This window comes from Podarcis raffonei, chromosome 8 (genome assembly GCF_027172205.1).
Source record: "Podarcis raffonei isolate rPodRaf1 chromosome 8, rPodRaf1.pri, whole genome shotgun sequence".
In the NCBI taxonomy this organism is placed as follows: Eukaryota; Metazoa; Chordata; class Lepidosauria; order Squamata; family Lacertidae; genus Podarcis; species Podarcis raffonei.
Window position 1 is genome coordinate 87,582,851 of NC_070609.1, and position 25,890 is coordinate 87,608,740.

The 25,890-nt window shown below is 48.2% G+C and overlaps 1 protein-coding gene across 1 annotated transcript in view; it reads right to left on the reverse strand.

The window, feature by feature from the left end:
- The window catches only part of RASSF2 (Ras association domain family member 2), a 44,613-nt gene that overhangs the window by 17,751 nt on the left and 972 nt on the right, over positions 1–25,890 (reverse strand). Inside the window, exons 2-5 of the mRNA XM_053401350.1 lie at positions 11,192–11,283; positions 9,884–9,959; positions 7,875–8,026; positions 5,062–5,150 (exon numbers count right to left, since the gene is read on the reverse strand). Coding sequence (XP_053257325.1) covers positions 5,062–5,150; positions 7,875–8,026; positions 9,884–9,959; positions 11,192–11,250 — 376 coding nt within the window. The 5' untranslated portion in view covers positions 11,251–11,283. The remainder of the gene's footprint in view (positions 1–5,061; positions 5,151–7,874; positions 8,027–9,883; positions 9,960–11,191; positions 11,284–25,890) is intronic.

Here is a 25,890-nt window from a genome sequence, read left to right on the forward strand (position 1 = left end):
CAGGCCATCTACTGTATTTTTTGCTTCATAAGACACACTTTTTTCTTCCTAAAAAGTAATGGGAAATGTCTGTGCGTCTTATGGAGCGAATGTGTGGTCCCTGGAGCCAAATTGCCCAGGGACAAAAAGCAGATCATGCTCTTTTTTTGAAAGAGGGAAGTGGGTGTTGAAACAAAGCTGCTGATCGTTTGCTGATCGGGGAGAGAGATAAGGGATGCTAGAGATAAAGGAGGCTGCCTGGGAGGGGGGAGGTAAAGACAGCAAACTTGCAAAGGGGAACAGGAAGACTAAAGCAATAATAATAATAATAATAAATTTTATTTATATCCCGCCCTCCCCAGCCGAAGCCGGGCTCAGGGCGGCTAACAACAATAAAACAGTACAAAAGTACAACACAAACAACACTCTAAAATCATTCATTATAAAATTAATTAAATTCAAGCCACTGGCCACCATTGGGCCAGAGCTCCGCGAAGATTGCCGAGGGAGGGAGTCAGGCTGTGCCCTGGCCAAAGGCCTGGCGGAACAGCTCTGTCTTGCAGGCCCTGCGGAAAGATGTCAAGTCCCGCAGGGCCCTAGTCTCTTGTGACAGAGTGTTCCACCAGGTCGGAGCCACAGCCGAAAAAGCCCTGGCTCTAGTTGAGGCCAGCCTAACTTCTCTGTGGCCTGGGACCTTCAAGATGTTTTTATTTGAAGACCGTAAGTTTCTCTGTGGGGCATACCAGGAGAGGCGGTCCCGTAGGTACGAGGGTCCTAGGCCGTATAGGGCTTTAAAGGTTAAAACCAGCACCTTAAACCTGATCCTGTACTCCACCGGGAGCCAGTGCAGTTGATATAGCACCGGATGAATGTGATCTCGCAGCGAAGACCCCGTAAGGAGTCTCGCTGCAGCATTCTGCACCCGCTGGAGTTTCTGGGTCAGTCTTAAGGAGAGAAATTAGAAGAAAAGGAGGAGCAAAAAACTGCTCCAGCTAAGACACTATACTAAGGCAAACAAGAGGGAAGGGAGTGTTGAAAGGAAACAGCTGATCGGTGGGATCGGGAGAGAGATAAGGGATGCTAGCGATAAAGTAGGCTGCCTGGGAGGGGGGAGGTAAAAGCCCATGGATCCTCAGGATTTTTACATTGGGTCACCCCAAATTCACCATCAGATCACATAGCATGTCCATGGCTACAGCCTGCACCCAAAAAAATCACGCACCCACTGTTTTGCATGGGGCCGCAATGGCGCAAAAATGTGGTTACAAAGTACGGATCCACATGGATCCTCAGGATTTTTGCATTGGGTCACCCCAAATTCACCATCAGACCACATGTCTGTGGCCACAGCATGAACCACAAAAATCATACACCCGCTGTTTCGTTCAGAATATATTTTTTTTCTTGTTTTCCTCCTCTAAAAACTAGGTGTGTCTTATGGTCAGGTGCGTCTTATGGAGCGAAAAATACGGTAAGTCCAGGATCCTGTCCTTACAGTGGCTGACCAGATGCCCCAATGGGAAACCTGCAAGCAGGATTTGAGCAAAGAGCTGCGCTCTCCTGTCCCGTGGCTTCCAGCAACTGGTATTCTGTTGCCGACTCCTCCATGAGTTTGCCTAATACTCTTTTAAAGCCATTTAGGTGGGTGACCTCACCGCCTCCTGTGGGAGTGAGTTCCACAGTTTAACGGTCCTCATGCAAGGGCTTCTCAGCAGATATGCCGACATGTGCAGGGTGTGGCCTGCAACCAACAGACTGGCTCCTCCTCTCCTCACTTTAGGACACTGCTCAGTTAAGAGAGAATGGTCAAGAGCACTAGCGTGGTGTAGTGGTTAAGAGCGGTAGTCTCGTAATCTGGGGAACCGGGTTCGCGTCTCCGCTCCTCCACATGCAGCTGCTGGGTGACCTTGGGCCAGTCACACTTCTTTGAAGTCTCTCAGCCCCACTCACCTCACAGAGTGTTTGTTGTGGGGGAGGAAGAGAAAGGAGATTGTTAGCCGCTTTGAGACTCCTTAAAGGGAGTGAAAGGCGGGATATCAAATCCAAACTCTTCTTCTTCTACTACTGCCAGTCCTTCAAGGCATCCAAGTGCCAACTATGGAGGCAAAGAACAGCCATCATGTGGCACATTATGAGTCCTGGATGGATCTCTTTGTGGGGGGTGTCCCTTTCCCCATCAGCTTCGGGACCGCAGAGCTGACAGCCTCCTCTCCATTGCCAGCAAGGAAATACAAAGAGGCAGAGAAATGCTCTACAGCTCCCAGGCACGCCCATGTGTGCCTCTGATGTGCTCAACCCCTTGGGTGCCACACCTAACTTCCTGCCACAGCTGTGTCTCTGGGAGGGCTGAGCAACACTCCTTTCATCTGGGCATCCCTTCTAAGCTGTTGCACAGAGGTTTAAACTTCCTCAAACTTGAGCATCAGAAGGTCACACTTAAAAATAATAATAAATGGCCTGCTGATCTTTGACTGATAAAATTAAGCATGGACTGGTGCTTTCATCCCCCAATTAGGCACTGTGGGTTAAACCACCGATCAGAAGGTCGGCGGTTCGAATCCCTGCAACGGGGTGAGCTCCCGTTGCTCGGTCCCTGCTCCTGCCAACCTAGCAGTTCGAAAGCACGTCAAAGTGCAAGTAGATCAATACCGCTCCGGCGGGAAGGTAAACGGCGTTTCCGTGCGCTGCTCTGGTTCGCCAGAAGCGGCTTAGTCATGCTGGCCACATGACCCGGAAGCTGTACGCCAGCTCCCTCGGTTAATAAAGCGAGATGAGCACCGCAACCTCAGAGTCAGCCACGACTGGTCAGGGGTCCCTTTACCTAGGCTGCACATCAGTTAATCATGATGGTCTTACTCTGAATGGGCTCCTGAAAATTTGGCGGGGTGTGTGCGGATTTTGCAGCAGAGGAAACTGATAATCCTGACAATGCCCTGCTCTTGGCTATGGGGAAGGCAAAAAGAGGCAGGCCATTATTATTATTTTTTAAGTGTGACCCACAAGTATCTTCTCCTGCAACATGGAGCCTAAGGGGCTCACTTGAACTCTGGCGTGCTGAAGGCCAGTGGTGAAGCTGCATACTCCGGCACCAAGGGCATGGTGTGCCCCCCAGGGACATGGAGTGCTGCCCGTGGGGGCATGGCACACCACCTGTGGGGGTGTGGCGTGCTTCCTGGGGGCGTGGCGCATCGCCCACAGAGGCATAGTACCCGGGACAGTGACGGGGGGTAGCCCGTGTTCGGGGGGGCGGCCGTGATGGTACCCCCTCCCTGATGGTGCCGGGGGTGTTGCACTCCCCCCCACATTCCTCCGCTAGTGCTGAAGGCAACAGCTTGTGGAGGGCAGCTGGCCAGATAGACTAGAGGGGTACCCTGGCATCTTCTAACTGGCCCAGGACTTCCAAACAGACACAGCAAAACATATTCAACCACTGACTGTTGCGCATGGAAGAAGAGGGAGACCTCAGCTAGGGTGGTTTTTGTTTTTTGCTTTGCACAAAAGTTTCTGAGCAGCAATTTCCACCAGCTATTTTACCTTAAACCCGCTAGTCTTCCAAGCAGCGAGTGGGGTTAAAATCCTTACTGCAGAAATGTCTAACAGTGGCCCTGTGGCTACAGCAACATTGCCCCTCCCACATTTCCTTCCCAAAGACCCGGACTACTGAAGCGTCCTGTGTGACTCAAAAGCTTGCACCTGCGCCTCCAAATTAAATTGGTTGCTTCTTGTCTTGGGGGAACCAATGCAGATGCTGAGACTTTGCTCTATCTAAGCAGGGGTTGCCTGGCTTGCTTTGGTTTTTTAAGGGAAGGGAAAAGAAGAGAGAGGATAGGCGAGAACGGCACAGCTCAGATTGCACAAAGCCCGTAAATGCCAAAACCCACGTGGTGGTTTTCTGTTTTGTTAAACAGGAAGGCCGATCTCGGATCAGAGAGCGATGGGTGGTGGGGAGAGCGGGAGAGAGCGCTTCTCCTGTAAATGTTTATTTCTCCATGGCAACTCTGCTTAACAATGACTCCTGTTATTCCCTTTCTAAAGAGAGGAGGGCTGTGTTGCCAAGGAAAAGGGGAACAAAGCTCATTCTTCCATACCACTCCGTGTGTGTGTTTCACGCTGGTCTCATGAACTCTGAGGCGCCTGGCTGCCCCTCAAGGCCAGCATCTTCATGCCTTCCACAGGGGCCAGCCAGATGCCTCTGGCAAAGTCCACAAGCAGGACTTGAGCGCAGCCACTCTCTCTGCCGCTGGCCATTGAGGAAGGTAAAAAGTAAACAGTTAAGGACCCCTGGACTGTTAAGTCCAGTCAAAGACGACCATGGGGTGTGGCGCTCATCTCGCTTTCAGGCCGAGGGAGCCGGCGTTTGTCCACAGACAGCTTTCCGGGTCATGTGGCCAGCAGGACTAAACCGCTTCTGGCACAACGGGACATCGTGATGGAAGCAAGAGCACACGGAAACACTGTTTACCTTCCCGCTGGAGCGGTACCTATTTATCTACTTGCACTGGTGTGCTTTTGAACTGCTAGGTTGGCAGGAGCTGGGACCGAGCAATGGGAGCTCACTCCATCATAGGGAATCAAACTGCTGACCTTCCGATCGGCAAGCCCAAGAGGCTCAGTGGTTTAGACCACAGCGCCACCCACGTCCCTCACATGCCGATCAGCCTTGACCTCCACAAATCTGTCACACGCACACACCCCTTTTAGAGCTACCCAGGCCAGAGTTTGTGACTGCATCTGGAAGTGGCAAGTTTAACTCTGAACTGTATGGAGAAGTCATTCCTTTTAAGAACATAAAGAGAGTTTGCTGGATCAGCACCAGCCACATCACAAGAGAACTCTGAAACATATATTTAGACCCAAGACACAGATTGCTCTGTTCCTTTTAGACACATAATTATGGCACTCCTAGCACGGGGTAAGCTCCCAGAAAAACACCTTTCAGAAACCGATTTACTACACTTCACAGTGAGTTATTGTCATAGATAAGGATTATACTCCATTATTGCATTATTTTCAGAAGATGGAGACCCCCAACTCCTTAGCACCAGTAAGGACCCCCTGAATCCTTCACTCCCCCTGCCTTACCAATTCCCCCATCAATTCCGTCCCCATCCAACGAGGGCTCAGCTTCCGTGACCTGAATGTCTGGTAAGGTTGACGGCTTTATAACTGACCTAAGCAGGGAAGAGACAAAAGAAGAGAATTTGGGACTTAGAAAATACCTTGCAAGATTTCCCCAAGTGTTCTAAAAACACAGACTGATGCAAGCAATTATCGTTCGTCTGCTCATGTGAACAGTAAACACTGCACAAAATCATAGTGGCAAGTTATGTGAGCGTGATGGTTTTGTTGTTGTTGCAAGATGCATTCTTTAGCTGCGATTCCTGCACTGCAGGGAGGGTTGGACTAGATGACATCTGGGGTCCCTTCCAACTCAAGAAATCTCAAAATCTCCAACTCAAAACTGCAACCGTCCCTGGAGTCTGAAGCTCCAGCCTCCAAAATCCTACCACCACCTTCTGTGTAATGCGTAGAATGGATCTGTGCCATGTTAGCGACAGACTCGGGTTACAGCAGAAATTACTGAGCATTTCCCAAAGCATTAAAAACAAAAACAGCAACCAAGAGTCTCTGTTGGCATCCTGACTATAATTTCTACATACAAATACTCTTTATTTATCTGCAACTTGTGATCATGTAGATTACAGTGTTCCACAAGCAGAAATAATCAAGGTCACGGTGCCACTTGTATAGTCTGGGCTGCATATTCTGCAGTTCCCAAGTTGGTTTGTTCATGGGGATCCGAGATGCAGACAGACCAGCCTTGTACTTGGCCGTATCTTATTTTCTACCCAAGGAGAAGGGGCAGAGAGCAGTGTGAGCCCAGCAGGGGTAGGACTTGAACTCTCTCCCCTAGGGGGGCCACTAGGGGGCGCATCAGAAGATGGCCGACATTAACATCTCTCCGACCCACACGAGGTAATTTGGAGGCTATGATGGGAGTAAATTAGCCTCCCTAACCCACTCAGGATGGTGAGTGGAACTGCCTTGCCTGCTGTGCCCGAATTTTCAGGGGATGGGGGCACTAGGCACAAAGCCCTCCTGTGGGATCTCGGCGCTCCTGGACGCTGTCTCTGATTCGCGCCACTAGCTGCAAGAACTTCAAAAGAAACAATTTGGAAGAAGGAAATGCACATATTTCAAGAAAAGAGGGGGAGTAAAAGACTGCAACAGAAGAGATCTCTGGAAAACAAGATAAGATTAAACTGTGAGAAGACACGTCAAGATACGGTACGGCAAATGACTGATGGGGGAGGGGGAAAAAACCCTTTCCTTTCCTTCCTTTTGTGATTAAATAAGAATCCCTCTCCCCCTCATGAGTCAGAAATGTCGCTTTAAGGACTTAAGCTGTGGATTTAAGACTGTGTGGAGATAAACTTTCGAACCAAAGCATGTTTTAAGAAGACCGTGGAATGTATAAGAACTTTGTTATGACGCAGTTAAAAATGCCGTCGCCATCTTGGGAGTCTGGGAGGAGAAACAGAGAAAGGGAGTTGTTTTTATATCATGGGAGAAACTCCTCGATGAGGACTCAAGAGCGACAGCTTTATAATTAATGATGGAAAAAGCGACGTTATTTATGAAGGCGTTGATATATGGAAACCATCTCGAACTGAGGACTGGAAAGACGGAAAAATCCACACAGGAGTATTATTGGTGTTTATCGGCTTAAGGAGACTATCAGAAGAGATCTTGAAGGATAAAGAGAAAATATATGAATAAGATGTGATGTGGAAATAGCAAGATAAGACTGGATGGAATTATGAACATCTGTTTGGACTGATTGGGACATAAATGCAGTAGCAATAAGAGGATCGGAACCTCCCCTTCGGATCTTGAAATATGGGACCCCCCAACAAAATTTTAAAATTCGGCTCTGTAATTTGGAATTTATATGATGTGGTTTGATTTGATGTGATTGGCCGGTTAATAAAAAATTATTTTTTTTAAAAAAGAAATCTCTCCCCTAAAACCCAAGTCTACCTCTCCAGTGTTCAGGAAAATCAATGATATTTCTTCCAAATTAAAAAAAAAGTTATGATTTCCTCAGTTTGTTTCTGGCCCCAATCCACTCCCACCCTTGTTTCTATACATCAAGGTGCCACTTTCCTTACCGATATTACACGAGTTCAAACCCTCCCTTAAGTCCCTGATCACAGAAAAAGTTAAAACAAAATGGTCACAGTGATAGAATCATGGAGTGGGAAGGGACCCATCTAATCCCACTCCCTGAAGGGCAGGAACCGCAGCTAAAGCATTCCTGGCACAGGGCTACCCATCTCTGCATAAACGCCTCTAATGACTGAGAGTCCAGTGCCAAACACCTGTTACCATCAGAAAGTTCTTCCTATTGTTTAGTCAGAATCTCCTTCTTTGTCATTTGAATCCATTGGTTCAGGTCTTTCCCTCTGGAGCAGCAGAAAACAAGCTTGCTCCATCTTCTATGTGACAACCCTTCAGATATTTGAAGATGGCCATCATATCTCCTCTCATTCTCCTCTTCTCCCGGTTAAACATACCCAGCTCCTTCAACCGTTCCTCATCAGGCTTGGTTTCCAGACCCTCGATCATCTTGGTCGCCCTCCTCTGCACACGTTCTAGCTCCTTCTTACATTGTTGTGTCCAGAACTGGACAAAGGACTCTGACCATGGCAGAAGAGAGCAGGACTGTGACTTCCCTCGATGTGGAAACTCGCCTTCTGTTGATGCAGCCTCAAATGTCATCAGTTTTCTTTAGCTGCCGCATCACACTTGACTCATGTTAAGCTTGTGGTCTGCTAAGACCCCTAGATATTTTTCTCACACACACACAAACATGCCCTGGATTGTGTACTGACCCGTGTGCTCCCAGGTTGCAGCCGGAATGCCAGGAGGATGACGAAGGCGGGGGGCGGATGCGCTGGTTGTCGTCCTGCATTTGCAAGCGAATGGGCCTGCGCAGACCCCAGGAGATGTTCAGTAAGCCCTCCACGATGAACTCCCCTTCTTCCTAGAGGGCACATGAGAGAAGGGACTGAGGGATGGTCCAGAAACTGGCCTGCTCCAAGGATGCTGCAGATAACTTCCCCAAGCCCCAAGGATGCTGGTTCTACCTCCAGAGCTGGACCACAACTCTAATGGAAACGTTAACAAAATATACCCAAACCCTGCACTATCAGAAAATGAAGAACAGCTTCTCAAAAGTTTGGCATCCATTTACTGAATACATTAAAGGAACATGGCTGGCAGCCACTCTCTTCTCATGCGCTCCTATGGATAAACATCATTGGATAATGTACTCTTGAAGGTTGGGACACGGGTGGCGCTGTGGGTTAAACCACAGAGCCTAGGACTTGCCGATCAGAAGGTCGGCGGTTCGAATCCCCGCGACGGGGTGAGCTCCCGTTGCTCGGTCCCTGCTCCTGCCAACCTAGCAGTTCAAAAGCACGTTAAAAGTACAAGTAGATAAATAGGTACCACTCCGGCGGGAAGGTAAACGGCGTTTCCGTGCGCTGCTGTGGTTCGCCAGAAGCGGCTTAGTCATGCTGGCCACATGACCCGGAAGCTGGACGCCGGCTCCCTCGGCCAGTAAAGCAAGATGAGCACCGCAACCCCAGAGTTGTTCATGACTGGAGCTAATGGTCAGGGGGCCCTTTACCCTTTACCTTTACTCTTGAAGGATAATTGTCTGGAATTATAACACTGCTTTTGGAATAGTACCATTCCCTCCTTTCTCCTCATATCCTTTCTTTATTTTTCCCCCTCTCTTGGTTTGCTCTTTTCTCTTTCTCTTGACTGTTGCTGCCATTGCTTTTTGTGTATTATAAAGTGAAAATAAAAGCAAGCACCCAAAGGAAGGATGCTGGTTTCAACTATATTTATTTTGGTTCATAAGATTTACATACCACTTGATTGCTTTTCCCGCCAGCAGACCTGGTGCAAAAAGAGCTTTTGAGCTCTCCGCCTTGCTTGCATTTAACTTGCGCACTGTAAGCCAGCCCACCTTCAACCGCATGTGGTTGAAACTGTGCGAGTTAAACGTGCATAAGATGCAATCATACTGTATTCCTCTGGAAGGATTGTTTTAGTTTTTAAAAGCAGGTTTCCAGCCCTCCTGAATGCATCATTAAAAGGGCATCGGCAGCAAATGCTGAATTCTCAGAAGCTGGGAAAACAGGGAGGCCAAAGGAGGAAGCTGGGAAAACAAGGAGGCCAAAGGAGGAAGCTGGGAAAACAAGGAGGCCAGAGTCTTGGGGTGTCAGAGTTTAGGGGCCTTGCACAACCCCAAAATAGGAGAACTGGAATTAAAACTGAAGAGTACTGCAATAATTCAAAAAGCATGCACCTATGAGCCTCTTTGCATGCATTACAGTGGTACCTCTGGTTAAGTACTTAATTCATTCTGGAGGTCCGTTCTTAACCTGAAACTGTTCTTAACCTGAAGCACCACTTTAGCTAATGGGGCCTCCCACTGCTGCCGTGCCCGCCGAGTCACCAGGTTCACAGGCTTCAGTGCCTGTGATTTCTGAGGGTCTCCGCGTCGCCGCAGCGGCAAGACCCAAATCCTGCGGAGCCGATTCCCACCGGAGCTCGGAGGGAATCCGCCATTAGTCGATGGCGCTAACCCGGAAGTCCCTGAAGCAACGTTCTTAACCCGAGGTACTATTTCTAGGTTAGCGGAGTCTGTAACCTGAAGCGTATCTAACCCTAGGTGCCACTGTACACTGTTTACAGGACCCAGCTCCTTTAGGCACAGAGTTCTGGTGACTTAGGTGCAGAGTTTCATTTTTTGAATCATGCCCAGGTCACACACCCCTGGTCACAACATTCTCCCCTAACTTGTCTCTGTGTAGAAAGGTTCTCTCACCTCTCGATGCCGGAGCTGCAAGTTCTGGCCTTCATAGTAGAGGTTGTAGGTCTTCAAGTGCAACAACAGTTCATTTCTGCAAGATGTGGAACAAGAGCTGTTAGAAGAACAAATGGAGGGGTTGTCTGGCTCACTTAGCCACATGTGGTGGCTTTGTCCAAAAGTTGCTGCTTTTTGCAATAAAATATTTAAGGAAATTGGAGCTGACCCCTGACCCCAAACTTGCTCTACTTTCATAGCTCTCCTGAGAAGCCTCTAAGGAAAGCCAAGGTTCCACAGAACATGCTTCTCCAGCCACGCATTTCATTGTCCCATCAGAAAACTGCATGCACTTTCTGAGAGTCCTTTCAGAGTCCTTTCTGTTGGGGATAATTCAGAATGAAATCCCCAGGTGTCAGAATAGGTTATTTATGTATGCAACAACTGCGGTATATGTTTTGTTAGCCTTGCCAAATGGAAAACGAGCGAGGTCCCAACCAAAGAAGAATGGCAACTTAAGTTGATAGAATACGCACAACTTGCAGACTTAACATATAGAATAAGAGAACAAGAACATATGTTTAAAGAAGATTGGAAAACGTTTATTGAACATATGGAATATGTGGGAAGGTCGCAGGAGGGCCAGAGCCAGTGTGGTGTAGTGGTTAAGAGTGGTAATCTCGTAATCTGGTGAACCGGGTTCGCATCTCCACTCCTCCACATGCAGCTGCTGGGTGACCTTGGGGCAGTCACACTTCTCTGAAGTCTCACAGCCCCACTCACCTCACAGAGTGTTTGTTGTGGGAGTGGAAGGGAAAGGAGAATGTTAACCGCTTTGAGACTCCTTCGGGTAGTGATAAAGCGGGATATCAAATTCAAACTCTTCTTCTTCTTCAGGGAGCCCACTAAGTGAGGCAACGCCTTCCTTACCGGCCTCCAGAACTGTCCCAGAGGCCGGTGAAGAAGACAGCCCCTTGCTTACTGGGCTTTGGAAAGGCAGTGCGAGAGCCCTCAAAGTATCCTTGAGTCCTCATGCCTCTTTCCCAAAGCCCAAAAAAGTGAAGGAGACTCTTTGGGTGTGCGGAGAACATAAATAGAGAGCAAGGATTGGTGGGTTTCCTGCACTCTCCCATTTATTCACCCTGCCACTCCAATTGCGCAAATCAGATAAGCATAAGATGCAAGTTGCCGGTACTCAAGTCTCTCCTCCCTTCCTTGCATGAGCTTACAGTTATACGCAGGCACCAACACACCAGACCCCAGGGATTGGTGCCAGCTGCAAAGAACAAAGGTCTGCCCCCCGGGACACGCAGCCAGCCTCCGACTTACTTCGAAATGTACTTGTCGTGCCCACAAGGGACCGGGTAGTTCTCACTTATGTAGTCCATCCTTGAAAAGTGTCTTTCATCAGGAACAGAGGCCTGTGGTGAAAAGGGAGGCAGGGAACCGCTTTAAAGCACACAACAATTTACTTTCTGAGATAAATGAAAAGAACATCCTGATCGTTCGTTCAATTCAATGGCGATTTTGCAGACCTCTAATGGGTTTCAGATCCATGGATTGTAGTGGGGGGGGGGTCCCAAAAGATGCAGAAGGATGTTAGCCCTGCTTGTTTTCCTGGAAGGCCACTCTGAGAAACAGGAGGTGGGATGGACTGACCAGCACTTCAGGCCTTACTGCAATTACTATGTTTATTTCTATCCCATCTTCTGCACAGACAGACACTTGAGGTGGGTTACACAAATCAAAACAACACAAAGCATACACACACACACACACACACACACACACACATATATATATATATATATAACAATTAAAACATTCAGGAGCCATTATGGCTAGAATCCACCAATAGCCCTCTCCTCCATGAATTACCTTTTCTTTGGCGCAATGTATTCTGCCTACTTATTATTATTATTATTATTTATTATTTATACCCCGCCCATCTGGCTGAGCCTCCTCAGCCACTCTGGGTGGCTTCCAATCAAGTATTAAAAACAATACAACATTAAATATTAAAAACTTCCCTAAATAGGGCTGCCTTCAGATGTCTTTTAAAGAGAAGATAGCTGCTTATTTCCTTCACATCTGAAGGGAAAGCGTTCCACAGGGCGGGCGCCACTACCGAGAAGGCCCTCTGCCTGGTTCCCTGTAACCTCACTTCTCGCAATGAGGGAACCACCAGAAGGCCCTCGGCGCTGGACCTCAGCGTTCGGGCTGAATGATGGGGGTGGAGATGCTCCTTCAGGTATACTGGGCCGAGGCCGTTTAGGGCTTTAAAGGTCAGCACCAACACTTTGAATTGTGCCCAGAAACATACTGGGAGCCAATGCAGATCTCTCAGGACCGGTGTTATATGGTCCTGGCAGCCACTCCCAGTCACCAGTCTAGCTGCCGCATTCTGGATTAATTGCAGTTTGCAGGTCACCTTCAAAGGTAGCCCCACGTAGAGCGCATTGCAGTAGTCCAAGCTATGCTATGCTATGCTATGCTATGCATTTTGGACTGAACCTGTACATTGCTAAGTGACACAAAGGGTTTTGTAGAGCCCTGAAGCCCTCCAGCTGACCACACATTAGCCGTCCAGCTTCTGAAATTTTCACAGGCATCACACTTAAATTTGAAGTCATAAGGACTAGATACTTAACAGGGAAAGACAAAGCTCTGCAGTGCTGAATCTGATTCCTGTGCTGAATGCCACCCTGAACCCCATCTTCTTTCCCCTTGCTCTCTGGGATTTCATCTTACGCCACCTCTGAACATAATCTCTTGTTTTGGCTGCCGTAGCCTAACAGGTGTCCACAAATCTTGCTTTGTATTTGCCTGAAGACGCAAAGCAGGAAGCCCAGAAGTCTTAATACTGCTGCATCCGCTGCAGCATCCGCCAAGCATTGTTCTTGGGTTGGGGGAGCAAAACAGAAGCACTAAGAATATCACCACCTCCCAGCAGAGCGGCTGACGAAATTCTGGATTTCCTGCCTCCTCTGAGCTGCTTTCCTAACCAGCCTGACAGCTGCCTGTTTCATGGCCTCTCCTCCTGCAACAGCTTCTGGGGCTGTTCAGCAAGGAAGCTCAAGACTTGCACAAAGCAAAGGAGAAAAGGATATCTCCACCCCCATCCTATTTCCAAACTACTGTGCCATTGTCTTTTCAAGACTGGCAGCGGTGGCTGGGAGTGCCTTTCTTCAGCTCTGTGTGGGGCTGTCCTTGAAGACGACTTGGAAACTGGCTGGCTGGGGTTCCACTTAGATCTCATATAATCCATTTTGAAACAGCTGTGCTGTTTCCGGACCCAATTAAGGTGCTCACATTAGTGTTTAATGGTGCTATTTTTCTAGAAAAAGAGGTGCACCTCCCTTGAACACCTCCCTTGTTCTCTTAGAATGGCAATGGCATCTGCCTGAGAGGTGCCGGAACTGAGTTCCAGCTGGGAAAAAGCCCTGGTGTTTAAAGGCCTAAATGTCTCAGGCTCCAAAGACCTGAGAGGCCACCTCTGAGATCAGCACAGGGGGACCCCTGGGTAGTTCCTCCGCCCTAGGAGGCTTGGCATGGTGGTGGCCCAGGCAAGAGGGCCTTCTCTGTGGTGGCTCCTTAGCTGTGAAACTCCCTCCCTGCAAAGGTGCACCTGGCATCTGCACTGTACGGCTTTTGAAGGATGGTTGTAAGTTGTTTTTAGTTGTTATTAATATTGTGCTTTATATTGTACCCCTGATCGTTATGTCCAGTCAGAGACGACTCTGGGGTTGTGGCACTCATCTCGCTCTGTAGGTTGAGGGAGCTGGCATTTGTCTGCAGACAGCTTCCGGGTCATGTGGCCAGCATGAATAAGCCGCTTCTGGCGAACCAGAGCAGCGCACGGAAACGCTGTTTACCTTCCCGCTAGAGCGGTACCTATTTATCTACTTGCACTTTGATGTACTTTCGAACTGCTAGGTGGGCAGGAGCTGGAACCAAGCAATGGGAGCTCACCCCATCGCGGGGATTCGAACCACCGTCCTTCTGATTGGCAGGCCCTAGGCTCAGTGGTTTAGACGACAGCACCACCTGCATTGTTACCCATGCTCAAACCTTAGGCCTGCTTTCTCAGCCAAGGGTCTTTGCCAAAGGCACTGCCCGGGTCATGCTGGGCGATGGGGACTCAGCAGGCAAGACAGAGAGCCGTCCTAACCAGGCCAGGACCAGCAAAACCATCTCCAGCAGTGCACTGGCTCAGGTGTATGGGAATGGGGCAGGGGGAGGATTTGCACCCCAGCTCCCACAGGAACAAGTTCCAGAGTTTTGACTCTGTGTTGTGTGAATAAGTCCTTTCTTTCATCTGTTCTGAATCTCCCACTGTTCAGCTTCATTGGATGTCCAAAAGTTTAGCGTTATGAGAAAGGGAGTAAAAGCTTATCTCTATCCACTTTCTCTATGTGAGGCATCATCTTAAAAACTCCTGTCATGTCTTCCTCGCCTTTCCTCTAAACTAGAAAGTCACAAATGCTGCATCTTAGATCTCCCACATCCTGCCTGGTTTGGCCCTGAGCTTAGAAACAGATGAGGTTTCCTGTGTGCATTTGGGGTGGGTGAGGACAGAGGACAACAGCTCAGCTGTTCTTCTCCATCCTTGACACCTGGGACCAGAGTGGGGCTTCCACAGACCACTGTCAAGTCATTCACCAAGTCAGGAAACCCCTGGGCAAGAGATGTTGGACACAATATAATCTGGGCAAGAGATGTTGGACACAATATAATCTGGGCAAGAGATGTTGGACACAATATAATCTGGGCAAGAGATGTTGGACACAATATAATGTTGGAAGACTGGGAAAGGTTGTGGGAGAAAGGGGTTAAGTTTGCTGCATGTACGGTATTAAAAGAAAACATTATGAAAATGATGTAAAGATGGTGCTTAACCCCAGTAAAATTAGCAAAGATTTACCACACAAATGATGATTTATGTTGGAAGTGCAAAGAAAAAGAAGGCACCTTTTATCACATGTGGTGGACGTGTCCCAAGGTTAAGGACTTCTGGAGAATGATTTATAATGAGTTGAAAAAAATGTTGAAAAATACATTTGTTAAGAAACCAGAAGCCTTTTTACTTGGAATAATAGGGCTGGAATTGCCCAAAAAAAGATGTTAGATTATTTTTGTATGCCACTACAGTGGCAAGACTGCTATTAGCTAAAAACTGGAAATCTCAAGAAATACCAACTGTAGAAGAATGGCAGATGAAGATGTTGGACTTTTTGGAGCTGGCCGACCTGACTGGAAGAATCCACAATCAGAAAGAAGAGGAACACCAAGAAGAGTGGAAGAAATTTAAAGACTATCTAGCTAAATATTGTAATATAAGATAATTAGAAGTCACTTGAAAATATCAATTAGGCTTAGGATTAGAATAAGAAGGAGTTGTAAAGAACTATGGATTTAGACTAATAAGAGAAGAAAAGAAGATAGTAAATTAAAGGAGTTAATTTTATTAGAAAGAGGATTTTGGAAAACTGTTACAAGGTGATACAATGAAATTCAGTTAGGGGGTTTTGAGGAAGTCAGATAACAATGAAAGATAAAATGGGTTCTAGAAGTAATAAGTGTTTATATTTTTATTTTATTTTAGTATTGTAATGTCTTTTCTTTTGTGTGTATTATATGTTATATTTGTCATAAATGTGGAAAAACAATAAAAAAAAATGGGGGGGGGGAGGAAACCCCAGCCCTCCATTCTGTATCCTGGAGAACAACAAGAGGTTCAGAGCTGGCAAAAGCAGCATTGAGGTCCTTGAGAAAGAACCCCCCCAACCCTTAAAAGTACAGCTCACACATCCTGCTCAAAAGGACCCCTCAAAGATAAAGCTCCAAGACTTCTGTGATTCGCAGACACACTTTCCAGCAGAAGCAGCTGAGTTCCTGCCTCTTTCCAGATGTTCTGGTGTGGGAGCTTAATTCTACTTGGCAACCCAAACTCTGAGCATCCACTGCACCGGTTAGAAGGAAGGAGCAGAGCCAGCTGTGCAAGGAAGCATCTCTCCCTCCAGAGAGGAAATCTTGGAAGCAGCTGCACTGAGGAGAAGCAAGCAGGGGCAGAGGAAGGCGCTAGTTCAGACCACGGGCCCATTTGCAGTAGGAAAAGAGGAGCAGAGTAGTCCCAAATGGGTGTAGCTAAAGGCGGTGGAGGGCTGGAGCTATAAGGCAAACAGAACTTCCTTTTTAACTGGTATGTGTGTGGACACAAGAAGAGCCTGCAGGATCAGGCCAGTGGGGGCCCATCTAGTATAGCAGGACCCTCCCACCCCCCCGGAGTTTCCAGCCACTGGTATTCAGAAACATCGCTACCTCCAACTGCAGAGGCAGAGCGCAGCTGTCATGGCTAGTAGCCATCAACAGCCCTCTCTTCCATGAATTTGTCCATCTTCTTTCAAAGCCACCCAAGCTGAAGGCCACAACTGTTTCCTGTGGGAGGGAGTTCCACGGTTTAACTACGCCCCACGTGAAGTACGACTTCTTTTTATCTGTGCATGTCGGTTTCCCGCTACTGTAAGGCCTTAATTTCTAGTCAACTAGTTTATGTTTTTATTACTGCTTTCATTCTTGTGAGCTGCTCTGACCTTTTTAGGAGCATCGAATAAATCAAAATACCTGCAAGAGATGTTTTAAATTTTGAATTCTTTGCACTGCCTTGACTCAGCCATGAAGCTTGGTGTGACCCAGCATTGCACGCCCAGTGCCCACTGTTTACTCACCAGGGCTAATTCTGCATTCGCTTTGTGTGCGCATGCATTAAAAAATTTTTTGGGAGGGCCACAGTTCCTCCCCCCCCCCCAAGTTATGGGGATAAAATGCCGCTGGGGAGACAACATATGCTGCCTCCTGCCTAAGCTTCTTTGAGGAAGCTTTAAAAAGCCACACAATTAATGTTGGGGCCTTTGTGTGCAGTGCAAACACTGGTGTGTTGTGAGGATGCAAAGCTTTGCAATAATCCAACCTAGAGTGACATTGGCATTGGACCAGCTGTTACGCCTGCCGTCCGTTCCTCCTGCAGCAGGACCACTGGGCCTCCCCTCCCTCCTCAGACACCCTCCTCCATCTCAGTCTGCTCTCGGAAGCAGCCCTTCCCATCTGGCCTTGCAGAAAGTCGCTCCATTTGTCAGCCTCTCTCCTGTTAATGGAGACACAGAACCATCCATCTGCCTCATGGCAGCGTAGCTCCCAGCTGCCCAGGGATGAGCGATGGAGGAAGGAACAGAGGAAAGAGAAGGGGAGGAAAGAGCCCAAGCACACCAGGTGTGGAACAACCAGACCTTCAACATACAGAAGCACAAAAGTAAACTCCGCAGCACACTGCGCTACCCTGTTTAAAAGAGGTTATTCTGCACACACCGTCACCTTGTTCGGGCATGTGGTACCCATTTAAAGGTAAAGGGGCCCCTGACAGTCCAGTCGCAAATGACTCTGGGGTTGCGCCGCTCATCTCACTTTACAGGTCGAGGGAGTCGGCGTTTCTCCGCTCCACAGACAGTTTTTCCGGGTCATGTGGCCAGCATGACTAAGCCAATTGTGGCGCAACAGAACACTGACACCAGAGCAGCGCACAGACATGTCGTTTACCTTCCTGCTGGAGTGGTACCTATTTATCTACTTGCACTTTTTGACGTGCTTTCGAACTGCTAGATTGACAGGAACAGGGACAGAGCAATGGGAGCTCACCCCACCAGGGGGATTCGAACCGCCGACCTTTTGATCGGCAAGCCCTAGGCTCTGTGGTTTAGACCACAACACCACCCGTGTCCCTTCTGGTACCCATTTACTTCTTGCATTTTTTCAAGGTGGTGTACATGGTTTCCCCACTTGTCATGTAATCCCAACAACCCTGTGAGGCACATTAGGCTGAGAGAAAACAGTGACTGGTTCGAGGTCACCCATGGCTGAGTGGGGAATCAATACCTCGTCTCTCAGGTCTTTGGCTTCCATGGCCAGTCAGGGCTACCCATGGACCTTGAATGCACAAAGAGGTCCTCAAGAACACCACACCCAGTGGAAACCTCCACTTTCAGTGCCGGCCGTGGCTCAGTCTGAAGCAGGGTGTGTTTGCTTCCAACGTGGGGACAGGAACCCTGAGAGATAGAGGTTCCTTCTGTTGGAAATGGAAAAGGAGACCACTCTGTCAGGCTAACACCGGGTGCTTGGTGTGGGGCTGTTGAAGGGAGGGGGCTGAGCCCACACTTTCCTGCAAGCTTTTTCACATGATGGGAACCAGACAGCTGAACAGGGCCTCTGACAGTCCCATGGCTGAACTGAGGAAACCAGACCTACCAGCATTTCATAAATGAATCCAGGGATGCCCTGGTCACCTCCCTTTCCCCACCCCAAGGCTCAGAGCCTTCCTTCCACCCTGACCCACTGCCAAAGGCACAACTCAGTTGTGTAATGATGAGCGCCAACTGGAACTTCTCCAGTGTTTTATTACTGCAGATCATGGCATCAGTACAGCTGGCATAAACTTGATTTAAAATATACTGCTCAATGGACTTTCCTGACCCTGATAAGAGTCCTTATCGTCCTGGAAAAGCTTCCTGATCTCTCAAGACTTTATGTAAATATCAGCACAGTAATCTCTTGTTAGCAAAATTTACCGGTAATTCACATCTCCTCCAAAAAGAATGGGCTCCACACAGAAGACAGGAAACAAACAAAGATAAACCAGTTAGTCATTTCTCACTAGGATTATATTCTTTCAACTACAAACTAAGTCAGGTAAGCAGAATAACTAGCAGACAGGAACTTGTAAGAAATGAATAATGAAATAGAGGAATCAAGGTGTTCTTACCGAATTACTCCTCTAAAAGACCGCTTCCCTTCTCCATAACCTAACATTGGCTCCAAACAGTACTTACACTTTCAATGGTCTGTCAGCTCTAACAACTCCAACATGGACCCCTTTTCACTCTGTGCTCTCAAGGACCAGTCTGAGAGCTTTGCTCCAGGTATCCACTCCCCTTCTTGCTGTACTTTTAGCGCCAGTCTGTGTCAAACGTCACACATTCTCTCTTTAAGCTTTTGACAAGGAACCTCCTTGTCCTCTTTAGATCAAGCTGTGTCTGTAGCGTGCGAGATGCTGCCTGCTTCTACTGTAACTTTGCTCTCTGAAGCAGCATGTAAACACACCGTCAGTTTCATGACAAATAACAAGCCAACCTTTTGGACAAGGGAGGGAGTGCTGCATATGCAGGCAGACACTTTTGTAACAGTCGCTTCTGCTCAACTCCTTTAGAAGCCAAGGGGTCATTTGATCCTTAGGTTAAAGATATACTACCAACATCTATTCATCCTGCAATAGGTTACTAGCTGCCCAAGAGGCAGCTCAGCAGCTGAAGTGTGGACACAACGACAGAGTGAGCATTGATTGGCATCTTAAGTGTTCAGCCGCACGCACGACACTGGGCTCCACCATCCTGGCACCTTTGGGACGTTTTGAGCGGCAGCTCCCATCAGATCCAGACAGCACAACTGGGGCTGATGGGTGCATGTTGATGCTGACTTAAGACGGATGGCAGTTGTAGGCTGTGTAATACACTATATCAGGCATAGGCAAACTCGGCCCTCCAGCATAGCTGTCAACTTACAGATTTGAAAATAAGGGACCAGCAGCCTCAAAAATAAGGGATCAGCAGCCAAAATAAGGGGTTTTCCAAGCACAGGTATGTTCAGCTTCTGAGCCCCTCCAAGCCAAAGGCAGAAAGCCCAGCCAGCAGCCAAACGAAGCCTCAACTGGTGGTTCCCACAGCACAGCAACCCGGCAAAGGGGATGCAGCAAGGAAAACCACCGTCACCTCTCCGCTTGGAAGCGCTGAGCAAAGGCGAGTACCCAGGCAACGTGGCTGATTTGATTGGCACAAGGCATGCAAGCTCCACCCCCCAGTCGTTCTGAGACTCCTTATTGGGTGAGGAACGCAGCCAAGCAACACAGTTGGAGCCTCCCTCCTCCCTGGCCGGCAGGAAGGGAGGGAGAGGAGCTGCTTCCTTTGAAACCCGGGAAATTTAAGGGACAGCAACAATAAGGGACAGCAGCGGGACACGGCGCTGGGATAAGGGACTTTCCCGCCAAATAAGAGGCGGTTGGCAGCTATGCCCTCCAGATGTTTTGAGACTACAATTCCCATCATCCCTGACCACTGGTCCTGTTAGCTAGGGATGATGAGAGTTGTAGTCCCAAAACATCTGGAGGGCTGAGTTTGCCTATGCCTGAACTATACCTTTAAAGCACAATTGGAGCAAATCCTTTCCCTCAAACAATTCCGGGCACTGCAGTTGCAAAGTTACAGTTCCCAGCAATCCTTAACAAACTCCAGTGCCCAGAATTCTTTGATGGGGGAAATGTGCTTTGAATGTGCTTCAAAGGTACAGCACGTCTGCAACCCCGGCTTGAAACATCTGGTGGGCACCTGGCTGCAGGAAGCTGCAAGCCAGAGAAATGTACCAGAGATGCATTTGCTGGCCAACTCGGAACTCCAGCAGGGAGACGCCTGAAAACCGACGCACAGCACCAAATCTAGCAGCATTTTTACAAGGTTTTGTTTTGTTGCTAAGAGTAAAAACAAAAACCAAACCAGGACAGTGATCTAGCAGAGATCAGAAAACAGGGACAGCTGGAGGGGTTGCATGACTCCTGGCCTCAGGGAGAGAATTTCTGCTCCTTGAAATTATCAGAGCGTTACCTTTGCCTACAGCAAGAAATGCCAAGGACAGACATACGAAGGCATGCCATGCGGTGGCACCTTTGAGGGCTGGGCTGCCTCCCCCAGGGAGCCTGCAGGCCCATCCTCTGAAGTGACAGCTCTCATTTCAAAAAAGGAGACCCCAGCCTGCTTTCTCACAAGAGAAACGGGCTTCTTTTGGCATCAGTTTCCCAACTTACAGAATCAAGAGAACCTAAATGGCAGGATCTGATCAGCTGCAATACATTTTGCTTCCATTTCACATACATAAACACTCTTGGGGGCCAAACTGACACCCCCCACAAAAGCCATAATCCAAACTAAAAATAACTTTAAAACTATTTTCTTGGTCCCAGCAAGGCCATCTGCTCTGCAAACCAGCAGCTGCTACCCAGGTGAAGCAGCACCGAAATTGCCCCCTAATCCAAAGTCCGCCTGCAGACCCTTCAGGAGAGCAGTGGTGCTCAGCTCCCCTGGGCAGCACCTGGGCAACGGATCAAGAGGGAAGTGAATGGCACTAAGCATCTGTTTGCTGAGACTAACTTTCAATTTAATCCTGTACTTCATGTTTTGAGACTACAATTCCCATCATCCCTGACCACTGGTCCTGTTAGCTAGGGATGATGGGAGTTGTAGTCCCAATGTAGTCTCAAAATCCTGTACTTTCAACAGTTTTACTATCTTGGCTTGCACACACACACACACACACACACAGACACTCTTCCTATATAAGATTTCTTATTTCTTACATTCAAAGCACACCTTTCTTTCCCCCAAGGTGGCACATATAGTTCTCCCCCTCCCCATTTTATTCTCCAACAACCCTGGCTCAAGATCACCCAGCAAGCTTCCTGGCCGAGTAGGAATTTGAACCCTGGTGTCCCAGGTCCTTATCTGACACTCTAACACAGGGGTCAGCAAACTTTTTCAGCAGGGGTCCAGTCCACTGTCCCTCAGACCTTGTGGGGGGCTGGACAATATTGGGGGGGATGAATGAATTCCTATGCCCCACAAATAACCCAGAGATGCTTTTTAAAAGCACACATTCTACTCATGTAAAAACATGCTGATTCCTGGACCGTTTGCGGGCTGGATTTAGAAGGTGATTAGGCCGGATCCGGCCCCTGGGCCTTAGTTTGCCTACCCAAGCTCTAACACTACATGTCAGAAGATCCCTACATGGTGCCCAATCAATCCTGAGTAGAAGTATGTAAAGGTAAAGTTAAAGGGAGCCCTGACCATTAGGTCCAGTCGCGGATGACTCTGGGGTTGCGGCGCTCATCTCGCTTTACTGGCCAAGGGAGCCGGCGTACAGCTTCCAGGTCATGTGGCCAGCATGACTAAGCCATTTCTGATGAACCAGAGCAGTGCACGGAAACACTGTTTACCTTCCCACCGGAGTGGTACCTATTTATCTACTTGCACTTTGACGTGCTTTCGAACTGCTAGGTTGGCAAGAGCTGGGACCAAGGAACGGGAGCTCACCCCGCTGCGGGGATTCGAACTGCTGACCTTCTGACCGGCAAGCCCTAGGCTCTGTGGTTTAAATCACAGTGCCACCCACGTCCCAGAATAGAAGTGTGAATTGCACCCTATTCTGCATCTTGCATATGCTTCACACAAGGATCTGGTTCACACATGCATGCCTCTGTTTCTTGACACCTGATGGTAGCAGCTGAATGTGACAGAAGTTCTATTTGTGTTGCTACATCTGATCACAGAAAAGAAGCAGGTTCCTGGTTGATCAGGACTGGTATCCATCATCTTTGCTGGCCTGAGAGTTGCAGCTTCTTTCAGATATGTGAAACCCACCCCCACATGCCTCCCTCAACTTTTTGCTGCTTCTGACTGGGAGGTCTGTGGCAATCTGCAGCAAGCGCTTAAATCCAGCCCAGATGCAACTCAGCAAGCCAGTCTCTCTTCCACACTCTTAATGAAGCAACAGCATGTCAGCGCTGGAAGACCCCAGCAGCGGATCGTGCATAAAATTCAAGGCTTCCTTCTGAAAGAGCAAGCAAGAACCTAAGAACAGTCCTTCTGCTGGATCCGGCCAATGGTCCATCTAGTCCAGCATTCCGTTCTCACAGTGGCCAACCAGATGTCCATGGGAAACCAGCAAGCAGGATGTGAGCACAAAGAGCCCCCTCTCCACCTGTGGCTTCTAGCAACCGCCTCCATCTCAGCTGGAGACAACTTTCTGCAGCTTAGGCAAATTTTTATGCAGATCAGTCATGCACACATTTCCCCCGATTTTGAATGCCTTTTATTTAATTGCTTTAATTAAAGCCAGTCGATTTCAGGGAGGCGCACAATAATAAAAATACGATGTAATTTTACGAAACCCCAATAATATTCTTCAAACAGGGATAGGAAACTTCCGATTCAACATTTTTATGGAAAGCCACATTGCCAAGTGCCATTCAAATCTTGCTTTGCTCAACAGGGGAAGTTCCTACTGTTGCAGCAGCCTTGGGCACTCGGGCAAGCCGCTGACTTGCCTTAAAATTAATGGGAACTGAATATACTTTGGCTTGGCCAGATTTCCCCATGGTTTCCCCATGGCTCTTAAAAGTTGTTTTTACCCAAATTTAAGCACACAACAACACACTGCCACCCTTCGCGGAAGGAGACAGTTTCTGTCCTGGTGGCTTAATTCCCCCTGGGGCTCTTTGCTTAAAGTCAGAAGTGCTGCAGCCTCAGAATTCTGGAAATCGCCCCCTTTGGCTCTGCCTCTGGACTTTTGCCAACTGCGGTTCCCTGCACCCTTCTGCCAAGAATCCCAAATCCTTGGCTTAGAAACCCACCCTGCACTCTCCCACTGATCTTTATTCCTTCTGTTTCAATTAACCCAACCATTAGGTCTCTATGGCTGCAGGCACCAAGGTCCACTTGCACCCCTCTCTCCTGTTTCCTCTCTTCTAACAGTTCCCTTGCTCTCCGTAGTGCTATACCTCTCCATAGCCTTAAAAAGCGAATCCAGACTTTTGGCTGCATCAGAGCCAGCCGGCCAACCCATAAGACAGACTGAAGTGGCTGCCTCAGGCTGCAGAACCCCATGGGGTGGCACCCCCATTGCCACTGCTGGGGTCATGCGACTGCGGCTTCCGGTGGGAGTTCACAAGCTCTCACCAGAAGCCACTGCACCATCCAGGTGCACCTATGTAAATAAATTCCACCTGTCCAAGTGGAATTCATAGCCAACAAAACTTGTTATTAGTTTGCCTGCTCAAATATGCATATATTGTAATTTCTGGGCACTTCAACAGCATGGAAGGCAAAGGCAAACCTTTTCTAATTTGCAAATAAATAGTTTCCTTGCCTGGTTGCCTGGGTCTAGTTTTCACTTGTGCTGGCAAATGGGCAAATCTCGGAACCCTCTGGCACACTAATAAAGAAATTAATCAGCTTGAGCATTTGGTTTTTGTATCTCTCCTTCCAAAAAGTTAGGAAACGAGCCCAGCTTGGAACAAAAAAAGCTTCTCTCTGCTTAATGCAGCATGTTCACTTAAGCCTCATTAAGGTTTTCCAGACACTCTTTAACTCTTCTGAAATTTTTTTCCTCGATTTTCAGCATTTAGCAATAATTCATTTTGTAGTAGAATTTAGTTATCATCAATTCCTTGCTTATTTCATCACATTTCTATCCCACCTTCTACGGAATTCAAGAGCAGCAAAGCTACGAAAGGGTACGAAGCAGGTCCCCAGATGTGGATCAGAGTACAATGAACCCAAGTGTGTTTCCAGGGTTCATGAGTCCTCCTTTGGGGGTGGGGGGCTTGTTAAACAAAGCAGGGCTCTCCAGTCTGTTTAGGTTTGGCCTACTGGAGCTGCTAGGGGACGCGGGTGGCACTGTGGGTTAAACCACAGAGAATAGGATTTGCTGATCGGAAGGTCGGCGGTTCGAATCCCCGCTCCCGTTGCTCAGTCCTTGCTCCTGCCAACATAGCAGTTCAAAATCATGTCAAAGTGCAAGTAGATAAATAGGTACCACTCCGGCGGGAAGGTAAACGGCGTTTCCGTGTGCTGCTCTGGTTTGCCAGAAGTGGCTTAGTCATGTTGGCCACATGACCCGGAAGCTGTACGCCGGCTCCCTCAGCCAATAAAGCGAGATGAGCGCCGCAACCCCAGAGTTGGCCACGACTGGACCTAATGGTCAGGGGTCCCTTTACCTTTACTGGAGCTGCTGGGGACTGAACCTGGGACCTTTTACATGCAAAGTTTGTGTTCTACCGCTGAATGGCATCTTCTCTGACCCAACTGCTTAGTGACAAGATGAAAATCAAGAAGGCCTGAGTCTTAATGGCAGAGCTATCAAGATTGTTAGGGTCCTTTTAGAACACAAAAAAGCTGAAGCTAGGAAGGCATATGTTTAGTACTCCTAAAACAACCTGATCACTAGAAAAAGTCAGAGAATTAAATGTTGTTCATGCTGCCCACCAAAACTGAGCACAGAAGAATTGTTGGTTATCTGCCTGCAGAGTCAGTTAAGAACCGAGAACAAACCACATATGAACTATCAGGGAAGAATGTGGTGCTCCACCCCTCTTTCACACAGTCTTGGTACTGGAGGAAGAAATGAAGAAGGGGCAGCCAGCAACTGATTCTTCTGCACTTGGAAGCCATTGATTCCAGAGCTGGATATTATTATTTTGAATATTACCCATCCTTCAGGGACAGAGCAGATTAAGAAATATGCAGATGTGGTGCTCCAGAAGAGATCTTGCTGAACATTAAACATTATACTGGAGGTTATTTGCTAGAGCTGGACAAAATGGGAGGAAGACTTTGAGAGAGTCTCAAAGGCAGGCAGAAGAGAAGCAAAGCAAAAGTTTGTAGATGGAAATCAAGTCCATTGCAAGAGAAGAATCTTTTGGCACTAACAAAAAAACTGGTAGACGTTTATTGAGACTGGGCCTACTTCATCAGATGCAATGGGACTTAATATCTCAAAGTGTGTGGGGGGGGGGGGGAGAGAGAGAGCCTGAACACACCCAAATTTACAATCCAGTGCATTTAGGAGGCATGTCTGGGGTACAAGCTACAAGAGTAACATGCAAGCTCTCTTTCCACCCGGCTAAAGTCCACCCCCCAAAAAAAAGCTAATGGTTAAGAGGAATAGACAGACTCACCCCTCTGCGTAGAGCAGCACTTTGCAAAACTCACAAGCCCCACTTTCTTCCTCTTTCAGCCACCCCTCCCCTCCCCCTCCCAACCCACTTCCTCATCCTCTGTGGAGCTGAGAATCTGCGTCCCAGTGGCAGATAACAAATTACCCGGGTGGGGGCAGAGATGGTACAGCCAGCCACAAAGGCAGCGACAGTCCATCAC